Source organism: Chrysemys picta, chromosome 1 (genome assembly GCF_011386835.1).
Source record: "Chrysemys picta bellii isolate R12L10 chromosome 1, ASM1138683v2, whole genome shotgun sequence".
Taxonomy (NCBI): Eukaryota; Metazoa; Chordata; order Testudines; family Emydidae; genus Chrysemys; species Chrysemys picta.
In genome coordinates this window covers 250,395,288-250,416,765 of record NC_088791.1, presented here as the reverse complement: position 1 = coordinate 250,416,765, position 21,478 = coordinate 250,395,288, and the positions used below count along the sequence as shown (strand labels likewise).

The 21,478-nt window shown below is 39.0% G+C and overlaps 1 protein-coding gene across 1 annotated transcript in view; it reads right to left on the bottom strand.

Annotated features, from left to right (window-relative positions):
• Positions 1 to 3,088: 3,088 nt before the first annotated feature.
• NALF1 (NALCN channel auxiliary factor 1) overlaps positions 3,089 to 21,478 on the bottom strand; it is a 797,765-nt gene continuing 779,375 nt past the window's right edge. The window contains exon 3 of the mRNA XM_005304994.5: positions 3,089 to 10,906. Coding sequence (XP_005305051.2) covers positions 10,611 to 10,906 — 296 coding nt within the window. The 3' untranslated portion in view covers positions 3,089 to 10,610. The remainder of the gene's footprint in view (positions 10,907 to 21,478) is intronic.

The following is a 21,478-nucleotide window of genomic DNA, read 5'->3' as shown; positions in this document are numbered from 1 at the left end:
ATCAGGTTGGTCAGGCATGACTTGCCCTTGGTGAATCCATGTTGACTGTTCCTGATCACCTTCCTCTCCTCCAAGTGCTTCAAAATGGATTCTTTGAGGACCTGCTCCATGATTTTTCCAGGGACTGCGGTGAGGCTGGCCCGTCTGTAGTTTCCCGGGTTCCAAATGGATCAGGTATTTCAATCCAGGTCCAACTCTAATCAGTAGTAACAGATCCCCCTTTTCCCTTTGTGGTTTGCATCTGGTCATTTCAAAATTGATGGTTTCAGCCGATGTTAGGCTATGTCTACACTAGCACTTTTGTCGGTCAGGGGTGTGAAAAAACAAACCCCTGCCCAACAAAAGTTTCACTGACAAAAGCATTGGTGTGGACAACACTATGAGGGGGGAGAGCATCTCCTGCTGACATAGCTACTGCCTCTTGTTGGGGATGGTTATTGCTGGCAGGAGAGCTCTAATCATAGACCATGACCCCAATGTGCAGTCACTATACAAACAGAACAAAAGGATGGTCCCTGCCCCCAAATTTCCCTTTTTCCTCTGTCCTTTCCTCAACAAAATCTAACATCTTGATTGCTGCTATGTCCACTGCTGCAAATTGAACATATGTTTTCATTGAGCAGAGCTGTCCATATAGATAAAATGTCTGCACACACCTGAATTTCAGCTAATTACAACAGTGAAGGAACACAATCAAACAAACAAACAAAAATCTTTCATCTCTAGACTATTTTGGAATCAAATAGAGCACTTTGAAGGACATTTCAGACCTTTTTAAATAGGCAATAATCAAAACATTAAAAGTATTTTCCACATCTATACTCACCCACTTGTTGTCTCTTTTTGTGCTTCATATACCAGTTGTTACCATTAGTCTGATATTTTTCAAAGAAAAATAATTGCCTCATGTATAAATATTTGATGTAGAGAGTAAGTGCTCAGGAAGTATTACATTAAAAACACTAAGAGAAGGAGGGGGACCAGCTATGCTATGTTTGTTTCTTTCATAGAAGGTGACAAACACACCAGGTCTGCATATGAGATGATAAGTGTTTGTGTTACTTTTGTTGAATGTAGTCTGTCACTTTCAGCCTATAATATATTAGTGAGAAATGAGGAACTACTGAACCGTAAATTAAGAAAATGTGAAATATGCTTATGTAGAAAAACAGAAAGGTAGTGTTCTTGAAATAACATTATGTAATGGGCTTGATCCAAAATTCACTGAAATTAATGGAAAGGCTTCTACTGGCTTATATGGGCTTTGGATCAGACCTTTAGGCACATGCATGAAATTAAGCACATGCTTAAGTGCCTTGCTAAATGAAGTGCTTAATGAGTTTTACTTTGCTTTATGCATGTTGTTTATCATACATGAATAAAAATCCAGTCACGAAAAACATTCTGTTCTGTGTTCTGATTGCTTTTTTATTTAAGAACATGAACTATATAATTGGCATTCACTAAAATATCTATTGCAGTTTGAATATTTAAGGTGAAATCCTGGCTCCATAGAGATCAATGAGAATTTTGCCTTTGACTTCAATGCTGCCAGGATTTCCCCCCTACATTTTAAAAACAGGGGCCTGATTATGATTTTACACCACTTTACATTTGTGTAAGTCCACTGACTTCAATGGAATGACTCCTGATTTATGAATGTCAGTGAGGTTCCTTGTCTTACCTATACATGGCGTGCAAAACATAGATTCATACTATACTAAACTACAAAATGAGACAGGTAATAAAACTGTTCTTGAAATAAAGCACTCATATTGTGTTTCATTTTTAAATAATGTGCATATAAATTGCATTTATGTGTTTAAGACGAGGAAGCTTAATGATTTTTGAAACTATGGATGGGCTCTGCATGAAATGTGGGTTCAAGATAACTATAATAGAACTTAATTTTCAGGGATAACATAGACAAAAGTATAGGATAACAATGAACTGTGGATTAAACATGAGAATTTTCTTCTTTCTTCACCCCAGATTTTTCTCCATATGGTCTTGCTGTCATAGCAGTAGCAGTTAAACTTCATTTTCCTGCCCGCTCTTCAACATAATCAAACCATCAAGGCTATCAGGTTCCAGGATACCTTGCAGAATGCATATTTCTCCATATATCTCATTATTATAAAAGATTGTAGACTTTCATCTGTTGTCTGCAGAAACAGCTGATGCTGGCCTACAATTGCAACATGACAGATATGCCTTTTATAACCTCATTTTGGAACTTTGGCTGCTCTCCCTGGGAGTTTTATCATTCACTTCAATGGATGCAAGATCAGGATTTTAATATTACCCCCCATAGTTCCTAAAATGTTCACAGATTCCAAGGCCAGAAGGAACCATTGTTATCATCTCATCTGACCTCCCATATAACACAGGTCATGGATCATCCCCTAAATAATTCCTAGAGCGTATCTTTTAGAAAAACATCCACTCTTGATTTAAAAGTTGTCAGTGACGGAGAATCCACCATGATCTTGGTAAATTGTTCCAGTGGTTAATTACTCTGATCGTTAAAAATTTACACTTTATTTCCAGTCTGAATTTGTCTAGCTTCAACTTCCAGTCATTGGATCGTGTTATACCTTTCTCTGCTAGATTGAAGTACCCATTATTAAATATATGTTCCCCATGCAGGTATTTACAAACTGTAATCCCCGTAACCTGAGCCACTTAACCTTCTCTTAATTTGTTAAAATAAACAGATTGAGCTCTTTGAGTCTATCACTATAAGGCATGTTTTTCTAATCCGTTAATCGTTCTTGTGGCTCTACTCTGAACCCTCTTCAATTTATCAACATGTTCTAAGTTATAAGCATTTATGTACCTACCTCTGGGAGTAGCTATTTTCTTGTCAACCCCTTTTGAGGAATACAAAGATTAAGAAAACCAGGAGCCCACCAGACAGACAAAGAATCAAATGCCACTTATACATTCACTCTTTGTTATGAAATATTGAACGACCAGTATGTAGAAAAATCACTGTATTTTTGTTGTTGTTGGAGATTTCATACAACTTAAATTTTACAGATACATAACCTAAAAATATAAGATTTGTTTTTCTGCATTTGTTCTAGTTTTCTTTCTTTTCTAAACATTTTCAAGTGGTCAGCCACAACAGAGCTCCTGCTATGTCTGCACAATGTAATCTGGGAAGCTAGAAAAACAAGAGGAAATAACCTTAGTCCTTATACTTGTATTATAAGCATTTTACTAAATAGGTAGTTATTGATCTACAGTCCAGTAAAAAAGGTAAGAGATTTCATATTTATTTGTGGGGGAAAACAGGGAAGTTGTTTAGGTTTTTTTATGAGTATTTTAAAAAATAATTATCCCCATCTGTTTAAAAAGGAGTTAATGATATTCCCGAATCCCTAGCCTCCAAAAAGTCAGACTCACTGTTTGCATCTTTACATTTATTCTTGATAGAGCATCGCTTTAGTCTTTTTTCACAATCTTCAACAATTTCCCCTGTCATTTTGAAAACATGATTTTTTGTGAGTCATTGTAATAAATTATTTCATCAAAGTTCTCTGTAAAAAATTAAAGATAGTATTAGTTGCTTAACTAAACTTGCTATAATAATACAATATTTAATATATTATTACAATTTACATCTTTTTAATATTTTTTTCTGACTGGAACACTTAGCCCTCTTTTCAATGCTAAGAATCATAAGACATTCCATATAGTTAAAATCACTGTTGCCATTTTAGCCCATTTCAAACAAAACGCAGTCCTTAACTTTGACAAAAAAAGAAAAAGAAAGAAAAGAAAAAAGGAAACAAGAATAAACACACTTAGTTATATCTGCTTTTAACATGAGCTTTCAGTTTCACACAACTTGGGAATAACAGAAGAGTAGAATAATTTTAATTGCAAATCCTTTAACATAAACATGTAATTTGTAGCTGCATAGTTCAATATGAAAAAACTAAAAAGCTGGTTTAAAAAAAAACTCTAAAAAACAAAAAGCAGCTTTGCAAAACTACATAATGGGTGTCCTTAAGGGGTTAAAAAAATTGCAATTAAAAAAAAAAATCCTAAATTTTATTTCCACTTCTACCCATGAAAATATTTTAGAATCTTTTCAATATTTTTTCTTTTGTATTTATAATCCTATGTAAGTTTTTGCATATTCAAACCCTGAATGAAGCTTGTTAGATTTCAGAAAAAAAAGGTGTATCAAATCAAGCTCAAAGCTTTGGCTCAATGTAACCTTTGCATAGAGCTGCAGCTAATTATTAGACCCACCACTTGGACAAACCTTTGGAACATTGTATTCTTTCTGTTGTTCACCTGCTTACTTATCTTCTTATCATGCAAGTGCTCAGAAGGTGTTTGGGCCTGATCCAGAGCTCCTTGAAATCAATGGGAAAATTTACACTGAATTCAGTGCGCTTTGGACAATGCCATCAATCCTGGCCCTATTGAAGTCAAAAGCAAGAGTCCCATTGACTTCAGTGGGACTTGGATTATTGAGGGAGAGGAAAAAATGAAAAAACAAAATCATAAAATTTTCAAAGTTCAAAAAGTTCAAAATCTTTTTTGCAAGCACAGCAGCCATCATGGCTGCTGAAATATAAAGTAGAAGAACATTACATCTTAAAATTACTTTATTTTTCAGAGGGCTATTAAGGCTAAAGCATGTTCCAGACCAGGCAGCTGACTCTGTCAGGGACAGAAACAGAAAAGAAAAGAAGACAAGAGAAAGGAAAAAAACAGTCTACTTTAATTATTTGTAACCACCTTCTTCTCCAAAGTATCATTATTTCAGTATGGACCTGCCCCTGTGGGGTGCTATGTACTCTCAACCCTCAATTAAGTAATGACAGTTAAACATAGTCAGCACCACACAGGATTGAGCCCTATTTGCAGTATTCCCAATATAGTATATAGAGAATACTGTAATATTGAGATAATGCTATCTAATATGGAACATGTGACCATATTACATGTGGAGAACTCCCTGTTGGAAGAGTTTGGTGTTTGAGGAAAGCAGAAGCTTCTTAAGATAGGAACTGTTAGTGAAATTCCCACCCACATGCTGAGGACCTGTACAAGGCCTATGTGCTCCCTAAATCCCATTTAAGACATATGAGGTCTTAGGTCCCAAATCAGCAAAACACTTAAAATATGTCTAACTTTAAGCATGAGAATCCTAATAATATCTTAAGTGGGGCCTTAAATGAGACTTAAGATGTGCAGAGGTCTAGTACTGGTCCTCTGCACAAGGATAAAGTTCACCCTATGTGAATCATAGAGAGGGGGATAGTTTTGGGAGAGTGAGAGAGACTGGGAACTCAGACTGATGCACAAAACAGCACTTTAAATCCTCTCACTTCTGGTTCTTCATTAACACTCTCTGGGCTGCTGACATTCTACTGAACTGAATGGAATATTAGGCCAATGTTCAGCAAAAGTCAAGGTTTAAAGTGAAAGACCCAAAAGAATTTGAGAGAAGGTAAGAGGAGAGAGGAGCATGGAATGAGCATCAAAATGTTCATTAAGAAAATCCTGCAAACTCACATTTTATTTTCACATTATAAAATAGTTATATGTCCCCAAAATTCTCCTTGGCAATACACATTCCATAGGTAACTATGAGTCAGAAAGGAGAATGTCATCCTATATGTTACCTTTTTACCCACTGGCTTTTTTCTTTTAACACACAGTATGCCTGTATGTTGGACACTCTTGGAAACCTTATATTTATATCTATAAATAGATATTTATATACATACATAGATCCATATCTATATATGCATCTACCTGCCTATTGACATATTGTATATTTTTAAAGAAACCTACTTTGCTTGCCAGATGGGTTTTCCAAGGTTGTCCCAGCTCTATTTTTGTTTTTTATACCATCACACTCTATAGGTTTTTTTCACATACACAGACCAGTCTTAATAATTAACAACAATACTGGAAAATTCAGAAGTGTCTAATTCAAGCCTTTGTTCAGGGATTTCTTTTTTTAAATTCTTGCAAATAAAAACCCCAAATTGTATTTATTTAGGTTTCATCCCAAGGCGACTAATGTTAACCACCATATCACCATTACCAAATATCCAACTGATACATCCCACTCACATTCACTTTCCAAACTTCCAAAATCTCTTGCTACCTCAGAACTGCTATTTAATTTCCCCTCAGTAACGGAGAAATTTCTGTTAGTCTGTGCTCCATGCAGTGGATTTTGTTTTGAGATGAGCTTGCTACCAAACTAATAAAGAATGGAACCATTCACAGTATACCATTTATCAATATATAATTAAGCTTTAGCCCATTAGGGACCAATACTGAAGTCTTTACTTAGGCACACTGCTGGAGTAAAGACTACATGGATCAGAAATTTAGACCCAGACTCTGCAATGAGCTCTCAGTGGATAGACCCTGTGTCCGCATGGAGTTCCATTGAAGTCAATGGGGCTCCGAGCAGAGCCAGAGTTCCATCTACAAAGAGTGCACTGAAGGGCTGGGGCATTTTTGAGATGTACAGTGAAACCCGCAGTGAGGAACACCTCCAGTGAGAACCTCACCTGGCCATTTCAATTTCTCCCTAAGGTTTCTAGTATAATTTTGTTTGACCTTTAATTAACTACCTCTGCTAAGCAAATTATTTTTGCTTGCGCTTTGGGTATTCACTTAAGACAGGTTTCACTGTGTACGTGCACGTGTGTGTGGTGTATTCAGTTATAATGATAAGCAGATATGCTTTCTGCTTCAATGCAATACTTAGGACCAGGCCATTCACAACATCTAGATATATAGAAAGAAGGAAGACAATGTCCTTGTCACTCCACTTTGTAATAACAGAATATAATTATATTGGCTAAGTGTTGAGACCAACACCACATACCCAATGAAACCTGCCATCTCCACTATTTGGTATACAGCTCTTTGTTCCCCTGTTTTATTAGATGAAAACTACTGTTTGACCACTCATGATGGAATTTCTTGAAAACCCATTTTTGGTGTGTCTTTATTGTTCCACAGATTCATTGACAGTCAATGGCTCTGTTTCATCAATTATGGAGCTAAACCTTTATTCTACATTTGTTTTTGTCGTTAAGTTATGGCGTGCAGAAGGACAGCCTTCACCTGCTATATTTGCAAAAAATGGATGCTGGCTCTTTAATGAAAGAAAAAAGTCAATATAACATATTACCAAATGTAAATGCAATAAGGAATAACATATAGCTCTGGTTATGTTATATGACATTTGGTTGAGCAGTATTAACATATTGCACAAACTCTGGATTTTCCCTACTGCAGAAAATAAGACAATAAAAGACATGGGGAAAATCTGTTCCATATGACTGCAAAATAAATATTATTCTATTCTTTCTTTCTTCTTTTTTTTTTGTCACTTGCTTGAAGAAATATTTTAGTATTATCTTTTCTTTTTTTAAGCCAGTTCTTTATCATGTATGTAATAGGCATACAGTACAAGGAGAAATGGAACAAGATGGCAGTTACAGCAGTGGCAAGATGCAAATTTATTCTGGCAAAAAAAGTAAGATGTGCACAATATCAAGCATGCTTAAGTTTGTGCCAGGAAAACTATTACGAAGGAGGAGTGGATGAAATGAAATTTTGCATCATACATGATTACGTGTTGCTTAACTTCATAAAAGAGTCTTTGTCTACTTGAGATTTCCTAGTTGTCACCAGGAGAAGCTTCATACCACACTGCTGGAGTAGAAATACCTTGTTGGAATGGTAACAAATATCACAGCAGTAGTCACCCCAAGAACATGATTTTTTTTTTTTTAAACAAAAGAAATAGAAAAGAAAAAAAAAAGACAGAGAGAATTCACAGACCATTTAACTGCAGGCACTGACTCGGGGTGGGGATAGGGGGAGTATTTTATTACATTTTATATTTAATGATTAAGACTCTGTAATTATTGTAATGATTAAGATTCCTACTCCATTTTACCCAACTTTAATTTGGCTATTTTATGCATGTGATGATGTCGCCACTGTTTTTTCTCAGTTGTCTTTCTCCGCATATCGTATGACATATGTTACTGAGTGTAGCCAAGCAGTGGAGGAGTCATATTTCTTACTGACACCAGTTGAAAACACCTTTAAAGAAAATATAAAGGGGAGAGAGAGACAGAGAGGGAGGAAATAATATTTCTTAAAGATGATTTGTCACATTAGGTCACCATGAGGAAAAATAGGGTTCAGTGAGTAGAAATGGTAACTTTTCTTTATACGCCAGTTTAATGGGGATGAACAGGACTTGCTACTGTACTGGTGCAGTGTAAAAATAGATGAAAGTGAACTATGGTGTGAACAAAAATATGAAGAACTTCACAGAAATAGATGTTGAATGGCCTTTGCACAGCAGAGGTAGATAAAGGTTATAACAAACTGTTTACTGACCATATACACTTAATATAATTAAGAGGTCAGTTGAACAAGAGCTCACCTAGTAAGTGCTTTCTCAATAATGTGACTCATAAGCTATCGTACAGTACCGCAGCACTGTCCAGTTATTGCTCCACTACTTTTCAGGTATATTCCTATCCTCTTTGTAATCTACATTCTACCATTAGTTAAGGCTTTTTCATTTTCATTTCTACACTTTTTTCCACAGTTTGCATCAGTTCAATGCAATTAACACGTGCCCCTAGCAAAAAAAGCACCATGTTTTATTGAATGGAATATATTGTGCAGGGGGAACAGGTTATGGAAACACAAATGAGCTGAAGAATTTTGCATTTTTTGGTGCTTTTTTGTATTTGCACAGATCGTTTTAGGACCCTCAGTTCCAGTAATAGTAAAACACTATCAAAACAAATACTCTTGCAAAATATTTGAGATTTTACATCTTAACAAATGCATTTTAAGCAGCTTAAGCAGTAGGGTTTCCTTCTCCCCCCTCCCCCACACAATTTCACAAACCATAAAATGTGAATTAAAAAAAACTGCATACCTAAGTAGCAGTGATTAAATGCTCTTATAATGGAAATAATTATCAAGGGATATTTCAAAGCTAGAAAGTAGGTAACTAAACTTTATTTGCTAAGAGAACATTTCTTATAGTTTTCCTTCATTTCCCAGCTACACAGCAAACATCTCTAAAGTGCACTTCCCAAGTGTAGTTAGAGAATAGGAAGGAATGTAAAATGTTTAAAAACAGCCCTTATTAACTTTTCCTTCCATTGATTCTATTGTAAACTCTAAAAAGCCTTTTTATAAAGCAAATACTCATACACTCAGCAGGTAAAATGTTCCCACAAAAAAAGAAAAAAAAAAGCAATGGAAAAGGCAATCAGATTACTCTTCTCTCCCTTGATTACTGATAGCCTGGTATGTTCTTTGCTGTTTTATTGCATACTTATGAAAATGGTTGACCTATTTATTAAAAAACTCATGTTCTTCAGCAGTGCTAGTACATCACTATGCATCCTTCATAACTCGAATAACTTTCAACAACATGTAGCTGCTAGAAAAACAATGGATTCAACACTGAACAATTCATTTGTACTGTCGGTGCTTAAATGCTTCTACTGTAGCTTTGTCAGAAGAAAAAGACTTCTTTTTTTCTGAATCTCTTTGCTCCCAGACATTATGAATCTTTGCTGGTTATGTGACTGCAGTGGAACTGAAAACGTAATTCACAATGAATGCCAATCTTTTACCTCCAATAGGAAGGCCTCCCAACTATTCAACTTGCTGAGCTTAACTGGTTTCCCATACTGTATCTAAAAAGGCTGCTCCTGTTCAACTGACCAGCGAGAAAGGACTGGACTTCTTTAAAATGGGAATTGGAGCAACAGTTTGTTATAGATTTCTATACATAAAAATTTGTGAACTGTCCGATCCCACCTTGTAAGGAGAGCACTTGTTTGTTCAGCTAAAACGAACCCCCTCATGCTCTGGTTGGGTTTGCTCAGTCAGCTGGTTTGTGCAACAGTGGCAGAGGTACACCAGAATCACGGGTACCCATTCATTGTGATTACACAGACAGAAGCAAGTGGATGTTGTCTGCATAAGGGAGATGGGGGAGGGGGAAGGAAGAGAATGGTTTCCATAGGTAAAAAGGACAGTTAGGTTGGTGGTGGGGGTGTGTGTGTTTTTTTTGTAATTTTTTTGTGTTTTTTGTTGTTTTTTTTAAATTTGTTTTTGTTGTTTTTTTGTTTTTTGTTATGCCATGGAATCATAGCAGTCATTCCTCTAATAGAAACTGACAGGACATAAAAGACAGAACTATCAGATGAACATACACAATGAATAGAAATATATCGACAGTGAAAAGACTTAGTTTAGCTTTGAGAAACGGTCCCAAAAATAAAATCCTGTATTAACAAGTGCAAAAAACAAACAAAAAAAGAAACTCCAAACATTAAAACACAGTGTATAAAATGGTGTGAGAAATTTAAGTCACCATACAGCCTTTTAGTCAATAAAAAGCTGTGTTCATGTGTCCTTGTTTGGATTGTTGCCCATCCTTTTAATTTTACCCAGAAGGCCTTTCAAGAAGTGATTAGAGGGTAAAAGCACCCAGTCTCTGTTATATTTGACTGTAGTACACATGGGCCTGTTGTGTGTCTAGCATTTGACATGTATCCTTTCTTTTATTCCTCATTAGTTGAATTATCTTCCAAAGTTGTTATGCCTCCAAAGCCCAGTCCTGTTGAGTTCTGTGCTGCTGAGACTGTAAGTACTGTATGTAAGAGAATTAATACAAGAACACACAGTTTAAGTCTGCTGTTACACAGTCTTGATGCTGATGAAACTGTGAGCGATGTCCTGTGACACATTGATGAGTCACTTGTTTTTATAGTCCCTTTGGATTGATTATCTGGTAATAGTCCCCATCTGACATCACAGCATTCTGGTTCTGCATTGGTTGGATAATTTTCATAGAGCCCTGTAGGATAAACACAACAGAAAATTAATTTCATTAACAGACTGAATGGCAGAAGTTGGTAGTTCTCAGATATTAACTTTTCTAGATGTAGCTGTTAGTTCCAGGTCTGAGTGTAAGTTTGGGGCTCATGTAGTTCTTGCCTTACTGGGTCATAAGAGTTGTTGAGGTAATACTTTTAGTCTATCAAAGGGGAGAATCAAGGAACTAGCAGCCAAACAAAATTTTCATAAAAGTATGGAATTGAGTGTCATCGTGGAAAAATGTGGGTTACTATGAAAAAGCAATAACTCAAGTATACCAGTCAGAATAACCTAACATTTAAAGTCCCTTCCTTGGGGTACTGAGAACTCTATTCCTAAGGATGGGTTTGTGTTAATGAGGGAGTTCCCAAACTCTGGACCCCCTTTCCACAAAATATTAATTCTATAAACCATTTTGAAAGGTCTTATTGAACAATGAACATGTCTTAATAATATCACTGTCAGTGAGAAGGTAGACATTAAAGGCCAAATCTTCAGCTGGTGTAAACTGGTGCATAACACTTCACCACAAAACTTTCTAAACCCATCAGTTTACAATTGTTCCCCATCCACTTTCAGATCCTACCCCAACAAGTTCCTCTGATTCAGTTCTTTTCTCTACACCTCAGAAGTGGAAACAAAAAAAGAATATAGTCACTGGATCTCCTGAAATTTCTTGGTAGATATCTAGGTCATCAGGCAATATTCTAACTTCCTTCTCTTTGAACTGGTTTGGATTAATCAGTTTGACATAATTTGTATATTTTGGAATAGTTATTTCTATATTTCTGACAGTTATTGATGGTTATAACTCATGATACTGTCTGTATTATTATAGATTAGATCAGAAATGCCATAGTGTGCTATTTACTTCCCACAAATCTGCTTTACAGAAGAGTCAAGAGAGCACAGTTCAGAGTTGACAAGTCCAAGAATGTCTAATTAATAATCAGAGATCTTTTCTTGATTTAAAGTCATGTTGTAATAAAACATTTCATTCAGCATTATATCAGCAATTCACACACATGACAGCTTTAGGTATTGCTAGAAAATAACTTACCAGTAATGAAGTATTAGGATCAGGCCCTTTTGAAGGGCTAAACAACTGTTATTGTTTATAGATTGAACTATCATCTAGAAAAATGTTTTGTCTAAAAATACTGCCAGTTACACAATGTCCTTTGGGAACTAGCAGATAAACATGTAGGCGTATCTTAATGTGCTCAGGCCCAAACTTTATACTGTTGGCATTTCATTAACTCCTTGTACAGAGGAAATTAGCAAATCATAACATAAGATAAAACCTAGCCCTTTCATCCAATATTTCTATGGTACAGATCTGCTACTACACAGAAGAGTTTACCCAATGCACTGGTAAATATAAGTTAAATCTGAGATGACATATTTTATATTCACATCCAAGTAAACAGTGCTATAGTGTATTATGTTAAAAAGCATGTCCAATTTTTTTTGCATTCATCTATGTTTTTAAAGTTTCTTTGAACTCTCTTTGAAAACTAGAATAGGCTCTTGGCTTTCCTATAGTGCTCACACTCAGGATTTGCTCCATAAGTGCTCAGCAATCCACTTCTGTAGTTGCCTAAAATGTGGAGTCAGGTGCTTACCTTTGGTTACCCAGATTTGAAAATTTTGCACTTACCTTTATCAGCACCACTCAGATTTAATGTTTTCTTAAGATACTCTGCTGTGATTTGGAAACAAGTCAGCAGTTTTTTCTTGCATATACGATGAAACAGTCTCATTTTTAACTTTAGGTATTCTGAGAATCGTTCTATGGCATACACATGTTAATATTTATAAAAAATCCTTGGTAACTGTACTTCTATAAAGGAAATACTTTAAAATGGAGGAAATTATGCAAACAGCTCTGTACCTGCAGTAGCTCAAACTATTAGCTGTAATTGAAGAGACACAGAATATTGTTAATGCTTTGATCCCACTGCTGCTTGTTTACCGTTCCAACTATATTTCCTGACTTTCTTGTTTTTAGGAAAACACAGACTTCCTTTGAAACCAAAGACCATTTATACAAGTTAGCCATCAAAAGGTATTTAAATACTTCATGAACACTATAAGTACATTGGTAGAAGCAACTCCATAAGTGCCATTGAGTTTTTTCCCCTAACAATTAAAATTCTTCTCTTCCTCAATTCAGCAATTTAATTTAGTCTCTGCATGTACAGTGACATATTTAATAATTTATTAATTCCAGAATTACTTCTAAATTGAATGACAAATAACTTTTCTCTACTATTTAGATAATCTAGCCACCAATTTTCCCAGTGAAAACAATGAAACATCACTCCAGATATTTTGACCCTAAGTATCACTTTTGGCTTCGGGTAGCTAAATTACCATAGCCGTAGACTCTACAAATTCCCGAGTTTATACACATTTGAATCACCATGACACCTGACAGACTGGCCACATTTGAAATTGTAAAACTGAACAGAAAAAAGGTATTTCCCTTATTCATCACTGCATTGTATATCGGCACCAAGAGAATCCAATATGTGCTTCCATTTTTTGACACAACCTCCCTGGCTGCACAGCTTCCCTCTCTCTCTCTTTTTGTTACTTACATACATAGTTCCTTACCCTATCCCTCACCCTCAGTCTGAGGAACCTGCTAAGGTTCATTCATTTTCATAAAACTGGCCTCGCCACACCTGCAATTCCTGAAAAGGTACATCCGAAAGCAAACTCTTAGCTATAACCACATAATTTCCCACAAACAAATGATGCATGATAGACTTCAAGTATCAGAGGGGTAGCCGTGTTAGTCTGGATCTGTAAAAAGCAACATAGAGTCCTGTGGCACCTTTAAGACTAGCAGTTGTATTGGAACATAAGCTTTCGTGGGTGAATAGGCATGTCATGCGTCTGACGAAGTGGGTATTCACCCATGAAAGCTTATGCTCCAATACATCTGTTAGTCTTAGGCCTTGGCTACACTTACCGGCAAGTTCGACGGCTGGAAATCGAACTTCTGGGTTCGACTTATCGCGTCTAGTCTGGACGCGATAAGTCGAACCCGGAAGTGCTCGCCGTCGACTGCGGTACTCCAGCTCGCCGAGAGGAGTACCGCGGAGTCGACGGGGGAGCCTGCCTGCCGAGTGTGGACCAAGGTAAGTTTCAACTAATTCGAAATAAGGTACTTCGAACTTCAGCTACGTTATTCACGTAGCTGAAGTTGCGTACCTTAGTTCGAATTAGGGGGGGTAGTGTAGACCAAGCCTTAAAGGTGCCACAGGACTCTCTGTATGATAGACTTCATCACTGCACATATATCTGTAGGGAATATAACTCACTATAGGTGAGGTCAGTGTTAAGGATGGACATTTTAACGTGATTAGGTTAATGGAGATTTTAGTGTGATTAAATTAAATGTGTTCAGTTTTAACAGAGTCAAGTAAAAAAGGAATAATAAGCTACTACAGTTTACACAGAAAGAGCTACTGGGGGACAAACAACAAGAGGCATAAAACGTGTTCAGATACAGAATTGGAAGTTATTTGGGACAATGTTCCCTCAATTCCATTCAGTAGGAGTTGCGGGTGCACATCATCTCTCGTGATTTAGTCCTCACAATTTTACTTGTAAATATTTTCGAAAGCCAAAGGTTTTGATAATGAGTTTTTTTTCAATAAAGTTTTTTCTCTCTAACCATAAACTATGTTTTCTTCAGGATTTCTAATCCAATCTGAGGGACAGACAAAACCTGCTCTGCCTAAAGAAGGTACACCCAAAAATAAGAGGTAACTGCAGGACCAGATGGAGTAAGCCAGGAATGTTGCCTGATCAATTTTGCTGTGAAGAACAAAGCAAATAATGACTCCAGGAGTGAAACATCCAAAAATGACATCACTGCATCATACAATGCCAGCACTTGGAGTAACATTTCCCCTTTCAGAGCAATTAATTCTGCGAAATATAGGTAGGTAAAGTAGAGAACTAGACATACCTCTTCCTTTACAATGCACTTGGACATCTTTCTAGAGAAAGGTCTGAACTAAAACACCAAAACGTTGTGGCCTTTGGCCCTAATTCCATGTCCTGAGCAAACAAACTAATTATTCTCAGAAAATGAGATGTTTATTGCCTGCAGCTTTATGAAGCACATAAAAGGCCGGATTCTTCTACATTTATGCCAGTGAACATCCACTCGTGCAAGTATTCTGACTGCAGAGGGACTACTCACAGAAATGCTCACTGCTGTGAGAAAGGGTTGCACAATCTGAGTTCCTAGTGATAAAGTAACAGATTCAAGAATATATGGAAAGGATTCAGGAAAACATTTTAAAAAAGCATCTAATACACTACAGCAACAAAGAAACAGTTGGACTTTGAGAGTCCCCTGCCACACTGCAACTAAATAAACTTCCACCGTACTGTGTCATTGCGGGATGACATATGAATTGGTATTTAAATTAAGCTTCTGTGGATAATATTTGTACTATCAAGAGTGTCCTCTGGCCCAAATGGACAGAAATGAATCATCTGCAATCTGTAGCTCAGATAATCCGTCACAATGGGTAGGATTAGATATCTAGAATATACCGCCTCTATCTTATTGCCTGGTGATGGCTATATTAGCATTTTCTTAAAATGGAAGGAGAGAGAATGGAAAAGATTTTAAGTGCTTGCTTAAATTTGGTCTGGAAGTCAGCTTTCCTTGATCTTATCCAGATGGTCTTCTACATTTCCAGATTGCTGGGTCTGCGATACATTAATGCTTCTGTCTGGATATACATTTTATAATATGAACTATACAAAATGTAATAAAATGAAATGTAAACCAAATCTTTTTTTAAAACGTACAAGTTAGTCTTCCTTCAGACAGATTGTTTTCCTAGTCTAAGAACTAATTTGCCTTACAAGATTCCATTCAAATTACAAGCTTGATAAAGTTTTGTTTGTTTGTTTTTTAATTTGCCAATATATGGTGGAGCCTGGCAGGCTGTTTCAGGCAGTTGTCCCTGGGGCATTTTTTCTCTCTGTGTGTATGCTGGGAATGAACACACTGTTATTCTATGCAATATTTACACCATTTTTATACAAAAACATATAGGGCCAGATTCTTTGATGGTGTAAATCAGTGTGGCACCACTGCACCCAATGGAGCTTCAGTGATTCATAACAGCTAAAGGCCTGTCCCCAAAAGCTATGTAATAAACTAATTTTTACTTCCTTTTTTGATGTGCCTTGTGCTGAGCAAAGAGGAGAAGGAATACATAGCCTGCTTCTAACCCAAATCAGGCCAGAACACAATTGTTGGTGAAAGGTATTTAGCATTGTTGAGTGTATTATAGAAAGGGTAAATGTGATACGCATTTAAACAACTAATTATATAACAACATACATACTGTAATATTGCTTTGTGGTTTCTGGAAATCACAGAAGCTCACACCCTAACTTACTGTGATTTGAGAAAAGTGAGTTTACAACCAGAAATGATATTCGTAAGAAAGGGAAAATGCCAGATCGATGGTGTAAAAGCTTTACGATGCCTATTTTTTAACATAAAGGAAACATTACTTTGTGTGCTATTAATTGTTCAGTTAAGCTGACATCACATTCTATGAAAGTAGGGGAGAAGATTACTGAAAAATATCTGTGTTGAATGGTTGAAATTTGGAAGTGTCAGTATGGATTCATGACAAGACGAAACATGAATGATGACATGTTTGCATTATGAATGCTCATGGATAAATTCAGAGAAAGGAGATGGCAACTGGGCATGGTCTTGTACCAAGAGAACTAGTTTGATGGAGTTTGTGACTGAGAGATGTGCCAGAAGGCTATGTCTATCTTACCCAGGATATATATGATGGAGTGACTACTTTGCTCAAAACTAAATGGGGCTTGTAGTGGGGCGGACTCCCCCGTTCCCTGAGAGTGTGGGCTGTGGCAGGCCAGTGCGCCTGCGCAGACAGGGAGCCAATTAGAGAAGGACTTATTGTGAGCCAATCAGGGCCCAGATTGGAGGCAACCAATGAGGGCCAGGCTCAGCCCTATAAAAGGATGCTCAGGGAGAGAGCAATCACTCTGTCCCAGGCCTTCAATGGGGGAAGGTCAGTCTCCAGAGGTGGGAGACTAGCACTTCGGACAGCGCAGTGCTGGCCAGGCTAGGGGAGCAGAAAGGCGCTCTAGCCCAAGGCCTGCCAGGCTGCAGGTCCTGAAGGGAAGGGCCTAGCGGGTGCAAGGGTCTGTAGGGGAAGCGGCCCAGGGACGTGGACAGACGGAGGGGAGAGAAGGAGAACAGAGAGCTGCCACCAGAGGGTCCCTGGGCCGGGATCCAGAGTAGAGGGCAGGCCTGGGTCCCTCCCTTCCCCCCTTGCAGTACACCCAGCCATCAGCTGTAGGGAGCGGCCATTATAGACTACGCCAGATCCCTGACAAGAGGGATTAGACTTTGGGGTGTGTGGTTGTACATGGTGGTTGGGGTGCAAAGAGACTGCTGATCAACCCCCCACCTGGAAGGGGGTCTGGATGGACTGAGGGGCACTGCCTGAGCGCAGTGGTCCTGAAGAGGACGCCATGAGCTGGTGAGCAACGCAGGCTCAGATGCCAACCCAGGGCGAGACAACGGATGGGACACCACCAGCAGAGGGCGCTCCACTGGACTGAGCTAATTCCCGGAGACAACCAGCAGGCGGCGCCAGGTGGTGAGTCCCAACACTGTAACAGGGCTACAGTACAGAATTTTCAGTACATGTTGCATTAGGGGGTCAGAATTCAGCCCCTTTTAATTTGCAGTTGTTTTGGGTGCGATAAGTGAAAATATGTGAAGGGAGCTGCCTTGGAACATGCTGTTTGCAGATGACTTAGTAATATGCGCAGAAGATTGTGAGACCCTGCAAGCCAGCTTTGAACAATGGGAACACAGTTTTGAGTGGGCTGGACTTAGAGTGAAATTGGTAAGTCTGAGGCTATGATAACTGAGTGAGGAGGACTCACCATAAAGGATATCACAGGCAGAGAACTTAAAAGAGTGAAATAATTTAAATACCTAGGATCAATGGTTGCTGATGATGGTGCCCTCCTGGCATCATACTAAAGCTGTTTGGTGCAAATGGTGTGAGCTGACCCCAGTTCTCTGTGATAAAAAGATGCCAGTAAAGGTAAAAGGTAGAATGTATGTATAAAGCTGTAATTTGACCCATCTTACTGTATGGAACAGAGACTTGACCAGTCACAAGAAAGGAAATCAGTGTGCTATTCACTATGGCAGTGAAGATGTTAAGATGGTCAAAAGGTTGGACACTCCATGATGGGAAACGACATGAGGTTGTACGGGGCCTAATTTAGGCTGCTTCAGTTGAAGATAAGTTGAGAGAGGGTAGGCTACGTGGGTATAGGCCTAGCTATTGGAGACTGGAAAGCTATGTTGGTAAGATGGCTCTTGCAATTACTATGGACATAAGACAACCAGAGGGGAGGCCAAAGACCAGATATCAGCAGACCTTAGAGCAGTGGTAGGCAACCTGCGGCCCATCAGGGTAATCCGCTGGCAGGCCACGAGACAGTGTTTACATTGACCATCCACAGGCACGACCGCCCACAGCTCCCAGTGGCTGTGGTTTTCCATTCCCGGCCAATGGGAGCTGCGGGAAGCAGCAGCCAGCCCGCCCCACTTCCTGCAGCTCCCATTGGCTGGGAACAGCGAACCGCGGCCACTGGGTGCTGTGGGCAGCCATGCCTACAGATGGTCAATGTAAACACTGTCTCGCGGCCTGCAAGCAGATTACCTTGACGGGCCGCAGGTTGCCCAATACTGCCTTCGAGAGACCAATATGCACGACAGCCAGGTATACAATCATGAGTTTTAGAAGATGGCTATAAAATCACTGACCCTGAATAGGGAAGTAGCAAGAAAGAAGAAGACTGGGAGATGAAGGCAGGAGGCAAACAGTCAATTTTGTGTAACACATTTCCGGGGTAAGAAGTTGGACCAAGTATGTCATTTCTCCTGGTACGTGCCAAGAGGATCATAAATCAGATTGAACTCAGATTTATCATTTCATGTATTCTCCCCCAAAGGTTGCTAATTTTGCTTTGTCACAAATATGTAGTGGTGCTAAACTAAGTGAGACCAACATTTACTGAGTAAAGCACAGTTAGATTGCTATTCATATCAAACTGAAATAGGGGAGTGTACATTCAAACACACATGCACACAAACCCTGGCTAAAACTTTCCAGCGAACTTCTCTACAATTGGATGAAGCTGCCTGTGATGGGGTGCACTCAGGATGGGGAAGGGTTAACTCCTCACTGTGGGATGAGGACACCACGCCCCCATGTCCCTTCTGGGCATGCTCAAGATGTAGCACCAGTATAAGTGGGAGCAGCTCAGCTCAGTTGGGGCTAGTCGCCGGAGAGGAAGGATGCATGCTGCAGGCTCCAGCTCGGGAGCTGGAGATACTGAGACTCAAGCAAGTGTCCAGGTACCTAAGGATGCCACTCGGAGGTCACCACTATCAGGGTCCTGAGCTGGGAACCAGTGGAGCAGGGAAGGCCCAAGTCTCCCTACCATGGCTGCCCCCCTCTGGGAGGCGGCCCAACCCTATTGATTCAAGCCCCTAAGCCTGACTGCCCTACAGACAAGAGTGAACCTATTGATTCTGGCTGCTTGGCCTTACTGCCCTGTGAGGCAGGGTGTTGGTATTGGATCTGGCCATTAGGCCTCACTGCCCTGGGAGTCAGGGTATTGCTAGTGCTAGGCCTTACCGCCTGCAGAGCCAGACTACTGTACCGCTTTCAGGAGTCTGATTTGTCTTGTGTACCCCAAGTTTCACCTCATTTAAAAAGTACTTGCTTACAAAAATCAGACATAAAAATACAAAAGTGTCACAGCCACACTATTACTGAAAAATTGCTTACTTTCTCATTTTGTCTGTATAAAATTTTAGTTTGTACTGACTTCGCTAATGCTTTTTATGTACCTGTTGTAAAATTAGGCAAATAGCTAGATGAGTTGATGTACCCCCTGGAAAACCTCTGTTTACCCCCAGAGGTACATGTACCCCTGGTTGAGAACCACTGCTTTGGGGGACATAGAGGTAAACGTCATTGGCAGTCCATGTAATTTAGAGAAACCTTTAAATTGCTCTAAATGATGCTGGAGGACTAGCCCGATATTCAGCCAGGGTAGGGCCGGAAGAGTACAAAGAGTCCCTGGCACCTCCACTGCTGAACTTTTCTGTATGATTGTCAGTCACAAGTGAGGATCTAACCCATTAGATTTTATAACCCAAAATGCAAACACTTTTTTAAGAACAGAGAAGCAGTTTAAATACATACAGCCAGATGTTCTAGCAATAGAATGATTTGGAAAGTGTTATGGGTAAGAATTGCTAGTGCCTCTTTTCTTCCTATCTGACCCTTCCAAGGAAATACCTGTCCTTAATTCCCCCCAGTGCTTTGCTCACTGGAACATCATGCTCTGGAAAAGTAAGGGGAATCCCTATATTATAGATAATACACAATGTTTCTTTTCAGGCAGGTTTAGATAAATAATATTTATTCCTTCCTGTTTCAAACCAGTAAGCAACCTGGCTTTTCTTAAGATGTTGAGATGTCACCTTTTCCCCACTAGGAGTCTCCCCTACTCTATCAAAAGTCAGTCTATGGATACAAAAGGATCCTAAAGTATAGCAACCACAGTTCACAGTATTTTGAGTGAAAAAGCCCTCTCTATCCTCTTATCTAGGCACAGTTAGAAAGCAGCATGTGACATTAATATTTTCATCTTGGGCTATGTGCTGCATTCAATATCAAATAAAAACAGTAACTACCAATACACCTTTTCAGCTTTCTTGGCTTCTGCAATAATACAATGAAACATCTTCCTGCAGGAGTAGGGTGACCAGATGTCCCGATTTTATAGGGACAGTCCCGATTTTTGGGTCTTTTTCTTATATAGACTCCTATTACCCCCCACCCCCCGTCCCGATTTTTCACGCTTGCTGTCTGGTCACCCTATGCAGGAGTCAATCAGTCCATCTTTCCATTTGCCCTAAATCTCCAGTGGAACCTGGAGAAAACAGCCTGTTACCATGGAGAGGAAGAAGAGAAACCTCGATTGTGAAACTATTGCTCCTGAAACCTCATTAAAGAAAAGCAAGGGCTCTGGAGGGCTACAATTTCTCATAGAGAAGGTCACCCCATAAACACAGGGATTCCTTTCTTTTCCAGACAAGCTTTGGTGTAATGCAATCAGCTCCATAGCCAGTCAAAGTCCTGCCCCTCCCGGGGGCAAGCAAAGCTCCAGAAATCTCCCACTAGCAAAATCAGATTCAGTTCCTGCTGGATCTCTATAAAAGTAAAAGTCAAAATCTTGCAGGAAAACCTGCCGACTTTCTCCCTGAAGGATATTGTCACAGTTAGGCACAGCAGATTTGCTCAAGCTAACGGTGCCTTGGTTTGAAAGAGCAAAGGCTTGTTGCAGAACACTGTCCTTAAAAAATTCTTGATCATGAAACTTGCTCCCTTCCTTACTTTAGTGTTTCAGAGCCCATTTGCCTTGA